General features: G+C 44.2%; 1 protein-coding gene across 1 annotated transcript in view; it reads right to left on the reverse strand.

Annotated features, from left to right (window-relative positions):
• The window catches only part of LOC307228101 (talin-2), a 95,372-nt gene that overhangs the window by 9,302 nt on the left and 64,163 nt on the right, over nt 1-21,907 (reverse strand). Inside the window, exons 30-52 of the mRNA XM_079997624.1 lie at nt 21,749-21,868; nt 20,965-21,162; nt 20,397-20,536; nt 16,937-17,030; nt 16,243-16,332; nt 16,009-16,131; nt 15,480-15,623; nt 14,796-14,957; nt 14,429-14,569; nt 13,954-14,135; nt 12,749-12,881; nt 12,247-12,348; nt 11,381-11,551; nt 10,755-10,901; nt 9,811-9,912; nt 8,959-9,078; nt 7,996-8,142; nt 6,996-7,162; nt 6,180-6,363; nt 4,369-4,494; nt 3,819-3,935; nt 2,379-2,564; nt 796-903 (exon numbers count right to left, since the gene is read on the reverse strand). Of these exons, the coding sequence (XP_079853750.1) occupies nt 796-903; nt 2,379-2,564; nt 3,819-3,935; nt 4,369-4,494; nt 6,180-6,363; nt 6,996-7,162; nt 7,996-8,142; nt 8,959-9,078; nt 9,811-9,912; nt 10,755-10,901; nt 11,381-11,551; nt 12,247-12,348; nt 12,749-12,881; nt 13,954-14,135; nt 14,429-14,569; nt 14,796-14,957; nt 15,480-15,623; nt 16,009-16,131; nt 16,243-16,332; nt 16,937-17,030; nt 20,397-20,536; nt 20,965-21,162; nt 21,749-21,868 (3,204 nt within the window). The remainder of the gene's footprint in view (nt 1-795; nt 904-2,378; nt 2,565-3,818; nt 3,936-4,368; nt 4,495-6,179; nt 6,364-6,995; nt 7,163-7,995; nt 8,143-8,958; nt 9,079-9,810; nt 9,913-10,754; nt 10,902-11,380; nt 11,552-12,246; nt 12,349-12,748; nt 12,882-13,953; nt 14,136-14,428; nt 14,570-14,795; nt 14,958-15,479; nt 15,624-16,008; nt 16,132-16,242; nt 16,333-16,936; nt 17,031-20,396; nt 20,537-20,964; nt 21,163-21,748; nt 21,869-21,907) is intronic.

The following is a 21,907-nucleotide window of genomic DNA, read 5'->3' on the forward strand; positions in this document are numbered from 1 at the left end:
ACCTTCAGTGGTGAATAACAATAATATTAGATATGGCTGCAGGCAACAATGCATAGGGTCAGTTTGTATCAGGTCGAGAGACAGCAGGAAGTGATGCGGCGTTCCACGGGAACTCTGAAAACTGTCATTTGTGACGGTAGTCCCCATGGTAACATAACATCAAATCTACACAGTCGTTCAGATGGACATCATACGTGTTAAAATAAATAACCTATACAAAAGGGAACGTTGTTCACCGTTAACGGTGCGCGGCACCAAGTGCTGGCTGGCTTCGCTTGCAAAAACGTTGCATACTTCTCCGACGAATAGACGATGCCATTGTGAAATTGGTATGGGTGACCAGTACCAAGTTGGAGACACATTTTGAACAAACGTCGCTGGATATTTCACAGTGCCTCAGAGTCATACCCTGCAGCTACCTACCAAATCGGATAATGACAGCACAATGCATTGATGAGTTATGGCGGATTAAAAATAGGCTCCGCCCTAGCCATTTTTTGTAAACTTTTAAAATGTATCGTGGCCAAACTATGGCGCACTAATTTCAAATGTCCATTGGATAAAATGTGTTCGGGGCAGTCCAGACATGCTATGGTCCAAGTTTGATAAGTTTTGTGTTTCCTAGTTTCGGAACATGTCAATTTCGTGTCCGTAGGTTTTACGGTTCCTGAGCGCCAGGCGCCTTCAGCCTTCATCAGACAGTAAGAATATTAATAACCGGAACAAAAACAACAGGGTTCCCGCACTTGGCGCTAGACCCCTAATAATAATAATAGTATAAATATGGAGACCTACCATTAGCACGTGCTCCAGCAGGTCGATGTATCCCGTGGTGCACTCGGTTCCAAACATCAGCGCTCGGTTCCTCACCTCCTCACTGACCTCGGGGTGGAATGCCGCTTGCTGCGGGAAGAACAATAAAAACACATTCACGTACACTTCATATGAGCCATGACTGGAGTCACCTTTGGACCCACATACCAAATTACTAGGGAAGAGAGATGCTCACACGCCTGAGTCAAGTCTCAAGCCTCCTCAGAAGCGGTCTATCTGCTGCATATCGGGCGGTCTTAGACAACAATATACAGGAATAGATTAAAATACTACACTATATAATTTTTAATGGGGTAAAAAAAACAAAAAAAACAATAAGAACAAACCGATCAACTACAGGGAGTGAAAAAGCGGACTAGCCTCGACAGTGTTCATTCCCAAATACATGCCCGTTTTTTGGAGCGCTATCTCTTGGCGCTTTTGTGCTCGTTTTGTGAACCTTTTGCACGGACCGGACTTGTATCAATCTCCCGGCGCCTCGTCGCCCCCGTCAGAAAAAAATAATTCCCGACGCTGGTGCAGAAAGTCTCTCCATCTGCGCTAGGCGGCAGACATTTCTTTGCCACCATTGTGCACAAAAAATAAATAAATAAAAATAAAACTTTTTTTTTTTAATTCTGGAAAAACCTGCAGACGGCGGCTCGACGCAGACCCAAACATCACCCGAGCGCCGCACGCGACTCGGATCCGGTTGAATCTGCCCAAGTCTCTCCTCTGACTGGCAGGCGCCCGCTCGTCGCTCATCGCACATTGTGACGTCATAAACGCGCGGTTTGCCGAAAGCGCGTACTATCCAATAAAATGGCGCGTGCGGCTTCACAGTCGACGACACACAGAAGCGGCGCCGCGTGCCTCGCGGTCGGCGGCGACGGCGCGAGCTTCTAAAGATCGAGTCGAGTCTGAAGACCGTTGAGGAGGAGTCTGAAGGCATTCGGTGTGCGACTTCAGTGCGAACCCGAACTCCTCTGCCATGGAGTACTATTTAGTTGTGCTCACGTTGGTGTTTTCTTCTTTTGTAAATGGAGAGAACCAATTAATATAATCTTATATAACAGAAATACAACATATCAACATCTGCTCTTATGCAGATTGACAATGTGCTTCATTTCAGCGTTTTATAGTGGGATACGTAATAATAAAGAAAAAAACAATCAAATTATAATCACAATAATAACAACAGGCAACCAAGCAATATTAATTTAATAAAAATAAGTAAATATTATGCTGAATTTCAGTTTTGGGTCTTCAAGCTAGCACAATTATTCCTCAGCGATTTTTTTAAATTTTATTTTTATATAATTTATTTGGAATTACTTGTGTTGAATTATTAGTGTTGAACTACTCCAAGCAATCCTTAAATAATAATTGTCAAAATAATCCTCATGATAGTTTCTACATAATTATTGGTCATGAATTCACTTGATTCTACAACAACGCAAATAATATAATAATAATAATAATAATATATTAATAATAATACTCTAGTTTCACACATCTCCTAAACCATAAATAGTCACATCTCATGACATAATGAGCGGTGGAACCTTGCAGGTGGTCAGCATGTCGGCCATGGCCTTGCGGCTCAGGTTCGCCGTGTGGATGATGTCCTCTTGGCGGCCCGAGTTCCCAGCAGCCACTGCTTTGGCCGTCGCCGTGGTGATGCCCTTGGTCATGCGGATGAACTCCTCGGGGGTGGTGGATTTGCAGGGGACGACCTTGGACTGGAACAGCTGAGGGCGACATTAAATCACACTGTTTGTCGGAGAGATATGTGTTATCAGGAAAAACTCAAAGTCTTTTCCAAAATGGTGAAAATACATTCAAAAATAAAAAATGTAACTACAGGTGGCTGTGGACAATAAACTCCAATTATATTATCATAATAAAACAAGGTTTAATGCTGGTTTATCATGACATAATCTTCGCGTTTTAAGGAATGGTTTTGTTTGTAAATTGTTTGATATTACACTTTCACCTGGGATCTGTGAGTTTATCTCGTGTTTATTTTTATCCGTTTGTAGCTTTTCATTTCTAAGCTTTTATCGCTCTTTGATTTTATATATGTAATTACTCTCGTGCTCCTGTGTTAAGCAGTCACGCATGAAATGAACTGTACAAATAAACTTGCCTTGTAGCTCATAAAACAAAACTCCCTTGTTTCCTATCTTATCACTTCAGCAACAACCCTACAGCAAAATAGAATCAGACTGAGATCTATTATAAAACAAACTACGGCATGACACCGTTGCCATGGCCACGTTTGTTGACCTTCCTCGGTTTCTTTACATAAGCTCAGACTCTCAAGGAAACAGTGGAGAACGAGCCCCACGACGCTGATAAGAAGCCAAAGCCATCGCTGGCACACAACACACAGTGACATGGTTTGGCCTGGTGCGACGTGGCTTAACAGGGAACGGCAGGAATAGAGCTTCGTTAAAACCATGTGAAAGGATTAGATATGGAGTCGAACGAGCGCAATCACAAACATGAAGGCGTAAGTGCACTGCTGCAAAATCCTTTGAGTGCTTTTTAGCAGCTTCTCAGCGTGCTGCCTGGTGCCTGGAAACACCAATCGCTGTCAGACAACCAGTCAATCAATCAATCTACAGTATCAGATCCCTTTAAAGTGGGCGATACAAAGCGGAGACATCCGACAGTATTTAATTTACCGCAAAATTCTGCACATTAGAATGTCAGTTGTGGACACTTAGGTTTGTTGTTTATTATTATTTATTTATTTTTTATCGTACATTTTTCAAGTTTATGGTCAAATAATTATTGCTTCTTTCCGGATAATTTTCTATTCTTATTATTTATTTTGAAGTTTGTTTTCATTGGTTATTGTTGATTTGTCGCTTCATTTTCGACGTTTATTCTATGACCTTATTGCGCACTGTTTTCCTCCGGGTATGAATAAAGTATCTATCTACATATCCACCCATCCACCCACCCACCCGTCCCTGAGCCTGTTCCCCCTTTCTCACCGTCAGCTCCTGCTTGATGCACTCTATGGTGGCCTCCAGGGCCCTGGTTCCCCTCGTGGCCTCGTCCTCCACGGCCTTCACCGTCTTCAGCAGGGACGTCACATTGGTCACCATTACCTGAAAAACACAAGGCAGGACACAACTTTTACACCAATATCATACTCAAGACTGGCCGGACTGGTGCTTGAACAAGGTTTTCAATGTATAGATAGTGGTTCACTAGGTTTTCATTTTTAACCATGGCCATAAAAGAGGGCAGTCAATTATTGTTTCATTATTTTGTTAAATGTATTATTGCAAAGGGGCATGTACGTCTCAGAAGTCGAGTATGAAGCCCTCAAAAGGATATTACTTTAATAACGGTTGCCCGTACATAATCACATTATCTGATTCTTAACTCTAGTCAGCGTATCATGATGCTTCTCAGTCTTTGTAATTGCATAAACCCTTTAGCAACTTGCAGTGCAATTCGATTTATTCCAATATTTGAAAAGTAGAAAACAGGGAAAGGGACACTATTACGGTTCCTTGAGGAACGCCTCCAGTTTACCTTGGCCGCTCCCTTCAGCTGGTACATGGAGGGGTCGTCCGCTGCTTTGCCGGACGCACATTTGGTGGCGCCGATGAGCTCGGCCAGGGCCTTGGCCACGTCTTTGACGGCGTTTATCAGAACCACCTGGAGGAAGGAACCGCAGTTAGATCGGGCGTCATCAGCGGACGGCTCATGAAAAGTTATTAGAAGGCACAAAACAGAGGGAAGGGTCCTGAATGAAGTGTCTTGGATCCCAGACATGTTACCTGTGTTCTGCTATTTGTGTGTCAGGGTCACAGTGGGCAGGCTATCTGTGTTTTGGGGTCATAGTGGGCAGGTTACCTGCGTTCCTTGGTCATAGTTGGCGGGTTACCTGTGTTTTGGGGTCATAGTGGGCAGGCTACCTGCGTTCCTGGGTCATAGTGGGTGAGTTACCTATGTTTTGGGGTCATAGTGGGCAGGCTACCTGTGTTTCAGGGTTATAGTGGGCAGGCTACCTGTGTTTTGGGGTCATAGTGGGCAGGCTACCTGTGTTTCAGGGTCATAGTGGGCAGGCTACCTGTGTTTCAGGGTCATAGTGGGCAGGCTACCTGTGTTTCAGGGTCATAGTGGGCAGGCTACCTGTGTTTCAGGGTCATAGTGGGCAGGCTACCTGTGTTTCAGGGTCATAGTGGGCAGGCTACCTGTGTTTCAGGGTCATAGTGGGCAGGCTACCTGTGTTTCAGGGTCATAGTGGGCAGGCTACCTGTGTTTCAGGGTCATAGTGGGCAGGCTACCTGTGTTTCAGGGTCATAGTGGGCAGGCTACCTGTGTTTTGGGGTCATAGTGGTCAAGCTACCTGTGTTTTGGAGTCATAGTGGGCAGGCTACCGGTGTTTTGGAGTCATAGTGGGCAGGCTACCGGTGTTTTGGAGTCATAGTGGGCAGGTTACCTGTGTTTTGGGGTCATAGTGGGCAGGCTACCTGTGTTTCAGGGTCATAGTGGGCAGGCTACCTGTGTTTCAGGGTCATAGTGGGCAGGCTACCTGTGTTTCAGGGTCATAGTGGGCAGGCTACCTGTGTTTTGGGGTCATAGTGGTCAAGCTACCTGTGTTTCGGAGTCATAGTGGGCAGGCTACCGGTGTTTCGGAGTCATAGTGGGGGAGTTACCTATGTTTTGGGGCCATAGTGGGCAGGCTACCTGTGTTCCTGGGTCATAGTGGGTGAGTTACCTATGTTTTGGGGTCATAGTGGGCAGGCTACCTGTGTTTGGGAGTCATAGTGGGCAGGCTTCCTGCGTTCCTGGGTCATAGTGGGCAGGCTACCGGTGTTTCGGAGTCATAGTGGGCAGGCTACCTGCGTTTCGGAGTCATAGTGGGCAGGCTTCCTGCGTTCCTGGGTCATAGTGGGCGGGTTGCCTGTGTTTTGGGGTCATAGTGGGCAGGCTACTGGTGTTTCGGAGTCATAGTGAGCAGGCTACCTGCGTTTCGTGTCATAGTGGGCAGGCTACCTGCGTTCCTGGGTCATAGTGGGCAGGTTACCTGTGTTTCGGGGTCATAGTGGGCAGGTTACCTGTGTTTCGGGGTCAGAGTTGGCAGGTTACCTGTGTTTCGGGGTCATAGTGAGCAGGTTACCTGTGTTTCGGGGTCATAGTGGGCAGGTTACCTGTGTTTTAGGGTCATAGTGAGCAGGTTACCTGTGTTTCGGGGTCAGAGTTGGCAGGTTACCTGTGTTTCGGGGTCATAGTGAGCAGGTTACCTGTGTTTCGGGGTCATAGTGGGCAGGTTACCTGTGTTTTAGGGTCATAGTGAGCAGGTTACCTGTGTTTCGGGGTCAAAGTGGGCAGGTTACCTGTGTTTCGGGGTCGTCTGAGCCAATGCTGGCGGCTCCCAGCTTGACCACGTCTGTGAGCTGGGTGATGGTTTTGGCAGACGAATGCGCCGCCTGCGCCAGCTTGTCCTGACCGGACGCGGCGCCAGACACCAGCATCTTCGTGTCCTCCACAAGAGCTTTGGCCGTTTTCAAAATGTTCTCCCTGCAGCGTTGGGTGGAAAAGGGAGCGGAAAGAATGGCAGAATAGGCGTAGAGAGTGGAAGGGAAAGACCAAATAAGTTGAAATGAGAAGTCACATCAATATAAAACCTTTTGTCTACCTTACCACCCGGATGTTTTACCTTTGAAGGAGTGAGAAGCCGTTTTTAAATGGCCGTCGAACCAATGATCGTATCACTTTGAAGCCTCTTTTATCTCCAGGTTCAAAGCTTGTCCATGCTGAAGTGAGATTATTTGGGGATGGAGCCACTGATCTTTTACATGGATGCTAACAAGAGCAGAACCACCGGGAGCTGAGGAAAATGCCTGAACCTGAATTTGACACCAGTATATGGTCCTTTTAGTTTCATGAGCACTATCATTGTTAAAAGCGTTGTTTGTATTATTATTATTACGAGTATTTTTTTATACAAATATTTCTACCTCCCTGTTCACCAGCTAATATGGTATCCTGTCAGGATGAGAACGATTTACTTTAAGAATAGGTTTTACTTTTGGGAATGTATGTCACTCAGCAGTGTCACATGCAGCCCATACAGTCTGGGGGAATACTGTAGCGCTATTAAAAACACAGTAACGATGATAATAGTAAGTGGATTAACAGCAGACTCTCACCGGTGGTCTGCGAAGGACTCGTCGTCCTCTGCGTTGAGCGTTCCAGCCGAGGCGAACATGATGGTGGTGTCCAGGTCGGCGATGATCCCGGACACGGCGCTGGCCGCGGTGATGCAGGCCTGGGTGCCCTTGTTCCCAGCCTGCAGGGCCGACAGCACCAGGGACACCTGCGAGAGACACGTTGATCTAAATTATAATACATTCAATACTAATATGGGGATGGTAGCTCAGGCGGTAGAGCTGGTCGTCTAGTGATCCAAAGGTTGCTGGTTGGATCCCAGGCTCCTCTTGCTAGCATGCTGTAGTGTCCTTGAGCAAGACACTTAACCCCTAATTGCTCCTGATGGCTGCGTCCGTCAGTGTTTGAACAATTGTAAGTCGCTTTGGATAAAAGCGTCTGCTAAATGAAATGTAATGTAATGTAATGTAATGTAAAATGGAGATAAGAACAGAGTTTACATTCACTTTGGATTGAATTTTATAACTTTATCGAACTTCACGACTTGGTTAGACTTAAATAAGCTGTTGAACAGTTGAAGGATTTATCGTAATTATGAATTTTAAATTGTAATTATCTGTTTAAATTTAGATTTTTTTTAATTAATTTCTCTGTATATTATACATTATATCTGATTGAATATTACATTAGACATGAAAATGAAAAATGATGAATGAAATAATGAAAACGAAAAGAAAGTGTTCACGCTTTCGTCAAGATGCTAAATTATTCATTCAAATCAAAGGGAGAGCGATCACTAATGGATTTAAAAATGGTTCCATGTGGCACTGATGAGAATGACAGACTCATGGATGGTAGACGACAGAGTTAATTTTTTGCCAATTTCAATTAATTTAGTTTAACTTCAGACGCGGTCAGACGAATGAAAATGAATGCCTTTAATTTAAATGCAACTACGTCATCTACGGTATCACACATACGATATAATTACAGACTTAATATATTTAAGATCTAGGCGGCTGGCGGTGTCGGCTGCGGCACCTTCTCTGTGACGGTCCGTGCGCACTCGATCAGCTCCCTCTTGGTGAAGCTGTCCAAGGGCGAAACCTGCAGCGCCCCGGCCTTCTGCACCAGGAAGATGCAGCCGTGGCCCAGGTCCTGCACACGCGTCTTGATCTGGAAACCGATCTGGAAAACAAAAACACCACGATGGAAAGAATACAAATATACATAAGCAAGTGAACATTGATTTATATGGTTTGAAACCAACCTAAATAGGTTTTGAGAGAATTACAAGTATAAAAGTATTATATACGTGGGTTTGAATCAGATAAAGCTGAATTTTCTTTTTCTTTCAACCTTATAGTTGATTTTTTGATCATTTGTATATTGCCAATTTTCTAGCTAAATTTAAGGTTTACTGCATATTGCCAATTTCCTTTTTCCATTTTTATTCTTATAACTTTATTAATATTATTGCCTATTTTTTTTCTGCTGTGACCCTGCAATTTCCCACCATGGATGAAAAACAGTATCCATCTATTTTAATTGTATCTTTGGTTAATTTCATGCCAATATCATAATATAAGAATACATGTCTGCCTATAACAGAAGATCTATCTATTGACATTGAACATTTGAACATAAAAATCCCGGTAGACAGTTCTCCTCAAGCCAACTGGAATCTCACCTATATGGAAGCTCTCATTTTAATATTGAGCTAAATTCTAACATTGGCTGAGAATTGCCCTCAAATTTGGATGGAAAATCATGTGGTAATTGTGACAGCTGTAATCTGAATATGATGATGGAGTAAAAAAACCCCACCAAATAAATTAATAAATAAATAAAGTTTGAATTGAATAAATGAACAAACAAACAAACAAACAAACAAACAAACAAACAAATAAATAAATAATAAAAAGTAATGTTTGTATTTCGTGCTTTGGGAAATTAGGACATCGCAGCGTGGTTCTAGGGACCACCCGGGACCACCATGTTTACCTCCTCTGGCTCTGCGGTGTGGGCGGCCATGCGTCCCTGCCGGGCGAGCTGTCCGTAGTCCCCAGTGACCTGCGAGGCCAGGCCGCCCAGCTCCTCCGGACACGTCACCGACTTGGTCATCTGAAGGACACAGGCGTAGGAAATTAGAAAATGGACTTTTATACATTTCTAAATGTTTATTTTTTATTTTGATTTTTAACTCTCGTATTTCAGCCCCTGAAAACTTTCCGTTTGAAACATGCTTAAAGAATGTAGTTTTCTAAGCTTGGTGGGAGGAAGGGGGAGATAAGTAATACATCAATAATACAATTTCTACTATGACAAATACTGTTTTATTAAGTTCACATTTCTACTATGACTAATATTGGATTTATTTTCTACTATGACAAGTCAAATTCTTGTCAGTTGTTTTCAGCCCAATTAAAATTTCTACTGTGACAAATATAGGTCAAATTTCATTTATGACAAATATAGTTTTTAGCCAAATATAGTTTTTTCCACGATGTCAAATATCCATTTTACCCAAGTTTATATTTCTACTTTGACAAATATCAACTTTTATCTACGTTTAAATTTCTGCCATCACAAATATTGTGAAAATATCTACTTTGACAAGTACCGTTTAAATTTCTATGTGACAAATACGTTTTTTAGCCAAGTTCATAAGCAATTTAGCATTTTTCAAAGGCCTTTTATCCCCAAAGTGTGACTTTTATATGAAAAAACACAACAAAAACCCTAACCCTAACCCTATAAAGTACAAATCTAAACGGTGTCAACACGTACGCGCACGCGCACACGCACACACACACACACACACACACACACACACATACACACTCTTTTTTTTACCATTTCTTGAGCGGTGACCGCAATGGCCTTGGAGTATTTCACCATACTGGTCTGATAATCCACGAAGGAGCCGTCCAGATCGGGTGGCGTCCCCTCATCCAGCTAAGGACAAAATGTACACAAAAAATATCTAAATAAAAATCCATCAACTTGTGTAAACAGCCGTAATCTTCTGCACAAACACTGAGTTAATTCCACTTGCGACGACATGCACTGCCGCCCTTTTAGTTACACCAGGGATTCAATTTAATGGGATCCGCATGAAATGACATGCTCCCCAAAGATATCACCAGTTGTACAACAGAGTTTAACAAAGGGACACTGCAGAACACACTGGTGTCAAGCACATTTGAGGAACTTCCACAAAACCAAAAAGGGTGGCTGAATAATCCGGTGATGCAATTCTCTGGATGTACTTGAGATCAGAGGCATTGTGTCATATTTTCACGGTTTGTGTGTTAATTGCAAAGAGAGTCCAAAAAAAATCCAAATCCAAAATTGATTTGAATCAGTCCTCGACACAGGGTCACTTTTCCCCCGCTCCGTTAATACGTTTTTGGCCAAAAATGCCTAAACCCAAATGAGCTTTTCTGTCAATTATGTTTGCTTCCACTATATTCTAGTCAAAAAATAATAATAATACATTTTAAAAAAGCCATCCAGTTCGCCACGTGTCCTCTTAATTAGAGACCAGGGGACGCAGGTTCCACCAAAAAGCTTTTTGATCACCAACTCCCTCGCCAAGCAAATGTCCTCCATGGAAGGGAAAGAACCCTGGCCCCAAATAGCGCCGGGTGGTGTCCCTTATCATACCAAAATATAGCAATAATATGAGCCAATCGACTTGATTAGCCTGTAGTCAACCTGTGGATGGCGCTGCCCCTGAGGTCTGACGGGGGGGGGGGTTTGTTTACTCTTTAATAAACTTAGTAAAACTGACTCACTTTGCCCATGGCCTCCGCGATGGAGTCCACCATGCCGCCCACCATGCCCACTTCGCTGGCGGCCTCGTTCAGAGTCACCATGATGTCATCCACAGCCTCCTTCATCAGCTGGGTGGCCTCGGTGATGGCGTCGTGGGTGTGGAACGCCTGGGAAGGAAAACGGCGAAAAAACATGTCAGCCCATAGCAACCGCAAGAACAATACGAGACCTCATTCGTAAAGAGAGGATTTTATTATTGTTACGATAGTCATTATATTATGACTGGGAGGCCGAAGGCAGCTGTCATCCCACAAATGGCTGTTCGTTGGAGAATAATTCCTAATTATCTAAAAATCCAGTCTACGTCAATTTATTTACCTGTGCTTGTGAACAGGTCGAAACTCAATTTTGTGTCAAGCCTAGAACCCCTAAAGTGCCTAGATGTGTTTTAGCACTGCCCAAAATATCAAGGATGCATCAGTTGATGACTTGGCTTAAATGATTGTGCCAGACATCCAGAACCTTCTTGAAGGGTCTCCATTTAATTAAAAAAACAAAACAACAAAACAAAAAAAAACCCCTCTGTATTGACAAATGGTCTGTATCCTTTGGTTCTCAGCAGCAGGATTTAGGCTTGTGTCCTGACCTTGGGGTTTCCTCCGCCCTCCTTGGCGGCGTAGAGCATCTGCAGGGCCGACTCGGCCATCGTCTTGGTCTGGTCCAGGAAGATCATCTGCTGCTGGTGGTCCTTCAGCTTGGACGCCACCCCCACAGAGGCCACCACCAGCGGCTCGAAGTAGCCGGCCAGCTGGGTCACCTGACGCGCCGTGCACGCACGCCCGCACAACACAGGGGTCGAAGGTTTGGGGAAAGAAAAAAAAAAAAAAAAAAAAAGAGATAGAGAGATAAGAGATAAGAGATTAATAAAGGAGACACAGTTGACCTGGAATACTTTGGCTCCATCGCCCTTCACTCAACATGCAGAGGCTACAGTGAAGGAAAAATAGACTTACACCGATTGTGCCCTGCCTATTAAACCTAAATCAAAATTGAAGTTAATATCAAAATAAAATGAAATGCCTTCTATCTTCTAGTACACTTTTTAGGTGTATTGCATATTGCCAAATCTTTAGGTTATTGTATAAAAATACCACAAAAACAACAACAGGTATTATTGTATTGTTTTTGTGGTATTTTTGGGGTTTATATTTACTGATTTTTATTAGATTTATTGTATATTTTTAAAATGTTCCATCTTCCAGTTAACATTGAGGTTATTGTACAGTATATTTCTAACTTTTCAGCCAATTATTATTATTTTTTTTGTATATCGCCATTTACTACTACCATTGCCATTTTAGATCAATCTTCTATTTTTTTTTACCTTTTTTTTTTTTTTTTTAACCTACTTTTAAACATCTGGGGATGGATAAAGTATCTATCTATCTATCTAAATAAGTATCACTTAGTAAACCCTTAGTGACCCTAAATTTAGAGTAATGCACTGTGTACCTTGTGTCCTAGTTGGGCGGCCTCGCCTCTGGCGGCCGTGGAAACTGGGTTGATGAGGTACCCGATTTCCTGGGCCGCCGACGTCAGCTGCTCCTGTAACGCCTGAGAGGGAGGACGAGGATGGAAGAATAATAAATGTATATTTTGTGCTCAACAACGGTAAAATCCAGATAAACTCAAATGTCGTGTCAGGACCTGTGGGAGACACTACGATGGGCGGGGTGATGACCAATTAGCCCCAGGCTATTCTCGGCGCTAGCTCAAAGAGGCATTTCTAGTTCCAAAAGGTCATCAATAACAGTTTTGACGAAAATATTTAAAATAAAAATATATGTATATACATGTGTTTGGGAGATGGGGGATGTAATATTACACGGAATGGTCTAAGAACAAGTGTGACACTATATTTCTGTGAGGAAGTGGTCTAAAAAGGTCTTATTAAATAAGAAAATAAATATAATGTTTTGTGGTTAAATGTCAGTATTTTCTCTGGTTGTGGTACCTCCAGGGAGATGTCGTCCCTGCTGGGCAGGTTCTGGCTGACGGCGGCCAGCGACGCCTGTTCTATGTCCCTGATGCATCTGTTGATGTAATCGATGGATGAGTCGCACTCACGCTGGCCAGGAGCCTTGTCCCTGAGAGAGAGAGGGACAGAGAGAGAGAGGGAGAGAGCGAGAGAGAGAGAGGGAGAGGGGAAAGGGAGAAATTAAATGGGAGCGATGAAAGGGAAAGCCAAAAATGATTAATGGGGGGGGGGTGACAAGAAAGAAAGTAATGGAAGGATGAAAAAATTTAAACCAAAAAAATGTGAGGCAGAAATGTGATAATAAATATAATAATAATAATAATAATAAAATATAAATATAATAATAATACAGTATAATATAATAATAATAAAAAAGTATAACTATAATAATAATAATAATAATAAAATAATATTAATTAATTAATATTAAAAGCAATAGGATTTCAGCTCTGTGGACTAGACCCCTAATAATAATTATAATAATAATATCAATTATTGTTATTATTATTATTATTATTATTTGCTGGACCTTCGTGAAAGGCACAGCCATGTTTTCCAGGGTTTCCTTTAATTTCTACTTAATCATTCATCTTATTACAGCTTGCTGAGCAGGGGCCTTGCAGGGCTCCCTCATAGAGAGATCAAACCGTTTCCAAATTAGGCCTGAATCGGGGGAGACGCTCTGGGGGGACGAGGCGCACAGAGGCAGCCTGCTATTTAGACATTTTATTTCCATGCATGGCCACAGGCAGTTGGAGGATAAAAAAAAATAAAAAAGGAAAAAGTTGTATATAAGGAGATTAAGGCGGAGAGGCTGCCGTTTGGACGCCCCGGTTCATTCCCCATATGTCGACTCTGTCTGCAGGCGGGGTTATGATTAAATAACGTCACAGGCAGAGGCCAGATCCTTAACTCCCAATTTGTATCATAGACTGGGAGTTTCCAAGTCACCAGTCTGGGCGAGAAACTGAGTCTCCGAATTGGTTCAGTATTGAAAACAGTTCTAGATGAAAAGATTGGATGGATAAAAAAAAAAAAAAAAAAAAAGAGAAAAAAAACCCCACTAGCAGCTTCGCTCAATCAACATCCTGCGATAAATACTTGATGTCTCCCCTCCGTTTGGGCTGTTTTAGTTTTCCCATTCCCCTCCCAGAACGCGATCATCGCTCGTCGTGGCTGACCTGATGGCGGTGATGAGAGCCTTGATGGAGTCGGAGACGGTGCGGGAGTGTCCCGCCAGCACGGACCACGTGGGCGGGTCCTTGGGGTTGATCACCAGCGAGCGCGCCGTCTTCAGCAGGTGGGTGGAGCTGTCCAGCATGGAGCGAGCCGAGTGGAGGATCGGCTCCTGAGCGGCGGAGCCCTGCGCCGAGGAAAAGGGCCGATTTCGAGATTAAAGACTCGACAACAACACTGACGACGATATCGTTTAGAATCCGGGTGGACAGCATCCTGGCAATGTGCGATGTGCGAACGTTGCGATGTCCATGAGGACAACTCAATGTCCTTTTTTACTTCCAGAAACCTTGCCAGACAACGTAACTCAGGCTACTTCTCCACTCTATGACCACGGCCATTACCATTTTTCTTTTTTTAATCAGAAATACATTAATGCTAAAAAACATAAAAACACGGGCGTGGGTGCGGGGCATCTACCTCGTAGCTGATCTGGGCAGGGACGCTGGCGAACTCTGGGTTGGAGGCGAACGTCGTCAGGTTCTCCACGGCACCGATGAGGGGCGCCGTGGCGACGCGACACTTGTTCCTGTTCTCGTCTGAGAAGTCTCCGTCCAAAGCCTGGAGAGAGAGAGAAAGAGAGAGGGAAGGAGGTAGAGGGAGAGAAGGAGTGAGAGGGATGAACCAAGAATGTAGTGGTTTCCTACGTCACAGCGGTGCATTCTGTGATCCCAGGACTATATCCTATTATAAAGTTATAATGACATTTTGGCAGGAAGAGTTTTACTGCCCTAGTTTTAGGGCAGAGCTGTAAAAACCACAATCCAGACCGGGGTCCGACTCTTACCTTTATGGTCTTCACCAGGTTGGCGGTGCTGTTGGCCACCTCTTTGGCCGACTGGACGAAGTGGCGCTTGGCCACGGGGTTCGCCGCCTTGGAGGACGCCAGGCGGCAGGCGTTGCACAGGGCGGAGGTGTGCTTGGCCACAATGGTGGCAGCTGAGAGAACCTGGAGCAGATTCATTTCAAATGAATGAATAATTCTCCCTTTCAAAGGTGGGTAAAGCTGGGTTTGGACTTATCAAGAGCAGACACGGATAAACATGGCCTAGTGCAGCTCAGATCCTCTCCTATCGATCATTTCTGTTCCCGAACTGCAATTTGTGCTTTGCTATGGTTAAATGTTTTCTTCATATACATTATACAAGCCCTTGTTGCAATACGAGTTCAGGGCTTGTTTAGTAGATGAGGGTTTTAGATCTTATTCTGGGGGAGGCCAAGACGAAAACACCAGAGCAAATGCCACAGTTGAAGATAGCGTTTCAAAGTCAAAGCTGGTTCAGAAATACAGTAGACATAAAATTATTGTTACATTTTTAAGGACATATATGCTTGCGGTGCACTCAAAATGGCCTCACAACCCAGCTTTGGATAAGGATTCATCAGCTGTATAAAAAAAAAAAAAAATCCTAAAAATCGAATCAATGTGCACTTTTACTGGAAAAAACAACAACTATTTATTAGTGTGTACCTGGGAGGGGCTGCTGTTGGGGTCCACCAGGTTCTGACAGGCCATCTGAATGGCCTGGTTAGCTTTAGCAAACTGGATGGGGTCCACCAGCCCCTGGTGCCCCGCCTGGCTGTTGGGGTCTGACACACCCACCAGGTAGGAGGACTGCAGAAACCAAAAAATATGAAGGACATGCCATCATTACTGCCCATGCATTGTCCGTTTTTACGTTTTGTGTATCCCTCCGACACACACCACACACACACACACACACACACACACACACACACACACACACACACACACACACACACACACACACACACACACACACACACACACACACACACACACTAAAGGAAGTTTTAAACTGTATTTCTTGGAAAGTAGTTTGTGTCCAGTTGATGTTAATGTCCGTTTTCGCCGACATATTTAACGTGAAATCCAGACATGCACTACCAATGGTGGCCACTTGAGGGCTGGGGTTATCGGATCTTTTTTTTGGATTCGGTGTAAAGCCAGTTTAAATGCAAATTAATCACTGCTTTACCTGTCCCGCAGCCTCCGTGAGGCCGCACAGAGCTTTGGAAGCCACTCCCACACACTCTCCGAACGCCGCCACGTCTCCGGTCTTACAGTTCTGGGAAATGCCCGCCATGGACTCCCCCAGAACCTGGGAAGCAGAGAACCACTGTGTTAAGATATGTACACAGACACCAAAACCCAATCTAAATGCTCTCAAGATTTTAGTGTCCATACATAGTAAAAATAAAAATGGATTCACCTTGGAGTTCTCCATCACACTCTCGATGCAGTCAAAGTAGGAGAGGTCGCTGACGGGCTCATTTGGGTTGTCCAGCATTCCCCTGACAGCCTGATGGATGGACGGATGGTTAGATAGGGATAGATACATACATACATACAAACATATAAATATTTATATATAAATATATACAGATAGATACTTAAGCGCAAAATAAAAGGCAAAAATAAAATAATAAAATAACAAATAAATAATAATAATAAACCTAAAAATAAACTAAATGAAATGAACAAACCTAGAAAACAAAAATTGTTCTGGCAATAAACAATTTACTAAGATTTTTATAACAAACAATAAACCTCTGTACCAATTCACAATCTGAATACATATTTTTATATATTTATTTGCTTTAAATCTAGCCGTCATCCCCCTGATACTGTACATTGTCATTACTCTAGAGTAAAACTAGGTTAGCTGTTCATTACATTACATTTAGCAGACGCTTTTATCCAAAGCGACTTACAATTATTCAAACACCGATGGACGCAGCCATCGGGAGCAATGAGGGGTTAAGTGTCTTGCTCAAGGACACTACAGCATGCTAGCAGGAGGAGCCTGGGATCGAACCAGCAACCTTTAGATCCCTAGACGACCAGCTCTACCTCCTGAGCTACCATCCCCCGCTGTTGCTAAGCAACCATGAGGCTGTGTTTACCTCCAGCTCCCTCAGGGCGTTGTCGCACTCCTTCTGCCCGGGCGCCTGCTGCGTGCACAGCGTGATCAGCTGGTTGATGCTGTCGGTCACCGCCCTGAGGGCGCACGCACACGCACGCACACGCACACACACACACACACACACACACACACACACACACACACACACACACACACACACCCCATTTCCATGTATTTAAATACTTTTTTCTTTGCATAAATGTAATCCAAGCATCGTGATCCATTAAACTGCACTAGCTCACAACTTGACTTTGGCCTGGACATTAAGGTTTGTTTTTGGGGACTTTTTAAAATTTACAATCATCGTCTTTGGACATTGGCCCATCGTGTTTGTGCCTCGAATGGACTCTGTGCCTCGAATGGACTCGAGTGGAAACCCAAACAGCAGCAGTTTTCATTAAGACCTTGTATTTTTTAATCTGACAGAGTTCAAAACAACAAGTTGTCCTACATCCCTTTTAAAAAGCATTCAAGGATCAGTGTTTACTTTCTTAATTTATTTCATTTTTAATTCACAGAGGAAGATTTCCATTTGTAAGGAGATCCATGATTAAACCAAAGGATAATTGCGCATGAAGACTTTCACAGGAGCGGACACGGGACCCCGGCATCTTCACGGCAGAATCAGAATCAGTTCCACAATGGAATTCCCCTGTAATCACTGAGAGGAAAACAAAGAGAAACGATCCCAGAGACACCGAAGAGTCCAGTGTTGCTTTAGAACCTTGTTGAAGGATTTGGTTTGTAATTTGCGTGTTCCGAGTCACGGGTGGAAGGAGCATCTTCTCTAAGTTGACGTGAGAGGGAAAACCTAATGGGTTATGCTTGATAACAGGGGCATGCAAAACCGCTAGGTGCTATTTAAAACCACTCCTCAAACCACGCTTTTTCTCCTTCCAATTCTTCTCTGCCTCTCATCTTAAAAGCCGGCCATGGCCAGATCCATCCATCTGGTCGTCCTTTTCCGGCTCTTCCTGGTGCTGCTCTCGGCCGGCGGGACGGCCCGCGCCGGAAAGTACGTCTACGTCTCGGGGAGTAAGAGCTGGTTCGCTGCTCAAAGCTACTGCAGGGAGCATTTCACCGACCTGGCCCCCGTCTCCGGCCCCGAAGACGAGTTGAAAATGAAAAGGGAGGCGGAGGAAGGACAAAAAGGCAATCAATTAACCTGGATCGGCCTGTACAGAGAAGTCCCGGACCTAGAGGTCTGGAAGTGGTCTGGAGGCGGACCCGCGTCCTACCTCAACTGGGAGCCGGGCCAACCTGACTCTTCCAACGCCATGCCAGAACTCACGGCGGGCTTCCATCCTGAGCCGCAGACGGGATGGCACGACGCTCATCAAAATTCTTTACGACCCTTTTTCTGCCTGCGCCTTACTGTGGTGAAGGTGATGAAGACCTGGGAGGAGGCCATGGAGCACTGCAGGGAGCATCACGAGGACCTCGCCAGCCTGCTATCCCAGACCGAGGTGACCCTGGCCCAGAGAGAGCTCGGTCCGGCGGGGATCACCCAGAGGGCGTGGACTGGCCTGCGCTACCTGGGGGACCGGTGGATGTGGGTGAACGGCGACGAGCTGGAGCACCGGGCGTGGGGGCAGGCGGGAGACGGGGACCGCTGTCCGCACCCGACCAGCTTGTGCGGAGCGGTGAGCAAGCAGGGAGAGTGGGAGAGTCGGGACTGTGGAGAGAAACTGCACTTCATCTGCCACTGAGGGGTCTGTTGTCCGTTCCTTCTCGTTTGTGTTGTTTTTCTATCCGTTTCAGTCTACCACTGTGCTGGTGGCTTGTGCCGAACTTTAAAAAGTACCATAATTCAAAAATCATAATTTCATAAATGATACTGAACATTTGTTACTAAAAAGCAGAAAAAAAAAAAAAAGTTCCTGAATTGAACTGTGAAATAGAGTGAATATCTGCGGTCTATTTATGTAGTTAACAAGTTTAAGTAAATAAATGAAATAATATGTCAATACGCACATACTTATGAAGTAAATAGGCCCTATCCAATTATGTGTTTTAAAGAGCCTACATACACATGTATTTTTGTTTGTGTTGTTTTTGCAATAAGTCAATAAACCTAAGTTTAAATCATTTGCCGTTTGAACACCTCTACCAACGTTGTAACTTGACCAAAATATTGAGAGAGAATCCTGAAAAAGCAGGAGAACCGTGAGAAGTTGGTGTCAACAGAGATCCACCATAGCACACGTACACCCTTTTAACCGACGAGGACTGACTCCTGCGAGATGGTAAAAAAGCTGTCACGAGAAGAAGGGAGCGTCACCGGGACCGGGGATCAACAATTTCCCTAATTTCCTTATTTGACCATCAGCCCGATCAACAATTTCCCTAATTTCATTATTTGACCATCAGCCCGATCAAACCTTTCAATTCGAATCGGGCAGAAAGTCTCTCGGAGTTAAGGTGATTTTGTCCTCCTCCCCGGTGGCGCAGATCATCGGTTTGGTTTTTGTTTGTGGACTGGTGAAGACTCATGTGGTGTGAAGGTCTCGTGTTCCTGTGGGATGCCAAGGTGCTGCAGGACCAGCACCGTATACCCTCGTGGAAATGTAACCATCGCAGTGAAATACCGCTTTACCGCCGCTGTTACTTTTTGAAAGTAATAATTCCATAAAGCGGGATGCAGGGTTGCAGTGAAAAGACGACAGACAAGACAGCACACGGACGCAGCGGAGAAGTAGGAGGAGGAGGAGGAGAGACACTTGCGGTGTGCTGAAAGCAGATGAACTTACGGCTCCCCAAGCATTCCCTTTATCCATGAAATGGTATGAAATGTTTTTGTTTATAACCATCCCACTACCAAAAAAAACAAAAACATTATTTATAAAGATTTAATGTGACTGGACTCAAAGTAACTTATTGAGGAACGAGTGTTTTCTTACACATCAAGACTCGACAGGGTCGGGGGTTAGCGCTGAAAATCAAAAATCAAATCGTGTATTGAGAGATGCAGACTTCTCCACAACAACCACTGCAACGTGCTTCATTCTGAAGCGTCTTGCATGAAATTTAGTCTGTTATACACGTGCAAAATTGAAAACGATACTGGCTACTGGTACTGGAATTAAATTCAGTTACTGGGGGCGGACCTAATCATATTTTGTTTAAAGGAAGAAGGTGTCATGCGTGCCTCATATTGCACTTTAATAATCAATTATTAAGTATTGAGTATCGAGTATTTTATATATTATAAGATTTGATTCAAACAGTTGACACCTTGAACGTCCCCCCCCCCCCCCCCCCTTCCCTTTTTTGTTTTGCTGATCCGAAAAGGGCTCCGATCCGCGACTCAAAACCGTGAGACGATCCCAACCGTGAGTTTTGTTCTCTGCTCTGCGGTTCCTCAGTTTTGAATAAAAAAATGCACAAGGAAAACATCGAAAACGTTTCATGCATGACTGCGTTCGCCCCGGCGGGAGTACCTGGCGGCGGCGGCGAGCAGGTTCTTGGCGTTGGCGGCTCCGGGGTCGACAGAGAGGGATTTGGCGGCGAGCAGCAGCTTGCTGGACGCCATGGAGATGTTCTTCAGGTTGCCAATGACCTGGATCTGGTCGTCCTTTTTCTAGTGGAGATTCAGTCATCAAGCAACAGTTTTACAAAGTTATGTTCTGCGTGGAGTTACGCTCGCTGCGCCCTAATTTGAGTTTATTTCGACGGAGTTGGAGGGAGCATCTCTAGGGAGGTAGCTCGACTGCTTCAAGATCATTAGCATTAACTTCATTATATTTGGTTTATACAGGAAAACACATTTTTTCGTGGGTGTGTAAAGGGTGAAAAAAATAAAAAATGTAGACTCAATTAAAACTTTCTGTAATTTCATCCACAATGTGAAAAAAAAACGTGTCCCTTGCAGCAACAGCTTCTGAATGTAACGGCAAAATGTTCGTAGTTCTAAAATTGGTTCCAAGGGATGGAAAATAAATTTTACCGTGAAGTCCCCCACTCAAAAAAAATATAATAATAAAAATAAAGGAGTGTTATAGGACGTACCGGGGTGTGTCCAGCCATCTCGATACCGGCGTCCAGGAAGTCGTCAAAGTCCTCGCTGAACTTCCCGGACGCCACGGCGAGCTGGCGGCTGGAGCCCCGCGAGGCGTGGACCACCTCCCCGGCCGACTGGTTCAGGCCGGCCGCCGTCTGGTTCAGCTCGCACTGGGCCTCCTGGAACGACTTGGAGGACGGGGGGATCTGCAGGAAAAAAAAAGGACGAGAAAAGGATGCTGTTGTGCTCGGATATTACATGAGTGAAATACTAATTACCTGCCAATCAGCATTGAGTTGTTTCCAGTAAAAATGGAAACGGGGATAATCTCATTAGCATGTAAATGTCATTAAGAAGTACTTTGTTGTAGAGCGAGACGGACGTTATAAAACAACCCCCCTGACAGGATCATTCGGATGATCACTCTGAAGGGGGTTATTTTGCGATAATGACTGCCTGGGTTTCACTTTATCCCGCTTATTTCACGGCTACTTACGATATGAAAGTCAACATCGAGACGGAATACTGATTTTAAATGATTTTACAACTAGTGTGCCTTGTTTTATAACTAGTATAAAATATTATAACACTAACCTAAATGTATTGTTATTAATGTGAAATTTGAGTCTTCGGTTGCAGTTTCTATGTAGTGTCACAAAAATGTTGTTTCGTTATTGTTTTGATGAGAGATTCAATGTTATATTGGTCATTTTAAAAAGTATAACCTCATGTAATGTGTCTTAAAACGCAGCTGTGGACAGAGTTGTTTGGGTATTTCTCGCCCTCACTCACAGTTTCCAGCAGCAGCTTCTTGCTGGCCTCTCCGATGCTCTTCAGGGCCAGGTCCACGTCCTTCTGGCCCGGCAGGCAGTTCACGCAGTTATTCAGGGAGTGGGACACCGCCTTGGCCACCTGCAACATACACACATTATCAATCAACTTTTGTGTTAT

The sequence above is a fragment of the Zeus faber genome (genome assembly GCF_960531495.2).
Source record: "Zeus faber genome assembly, chromosome: 3".
Classification (NCBI taxonomy): Eukaryota; Metazoa; Chordata; class Actinopteri; order Zeiformes; family Zeidae; genus Zeus; species Zeus faber.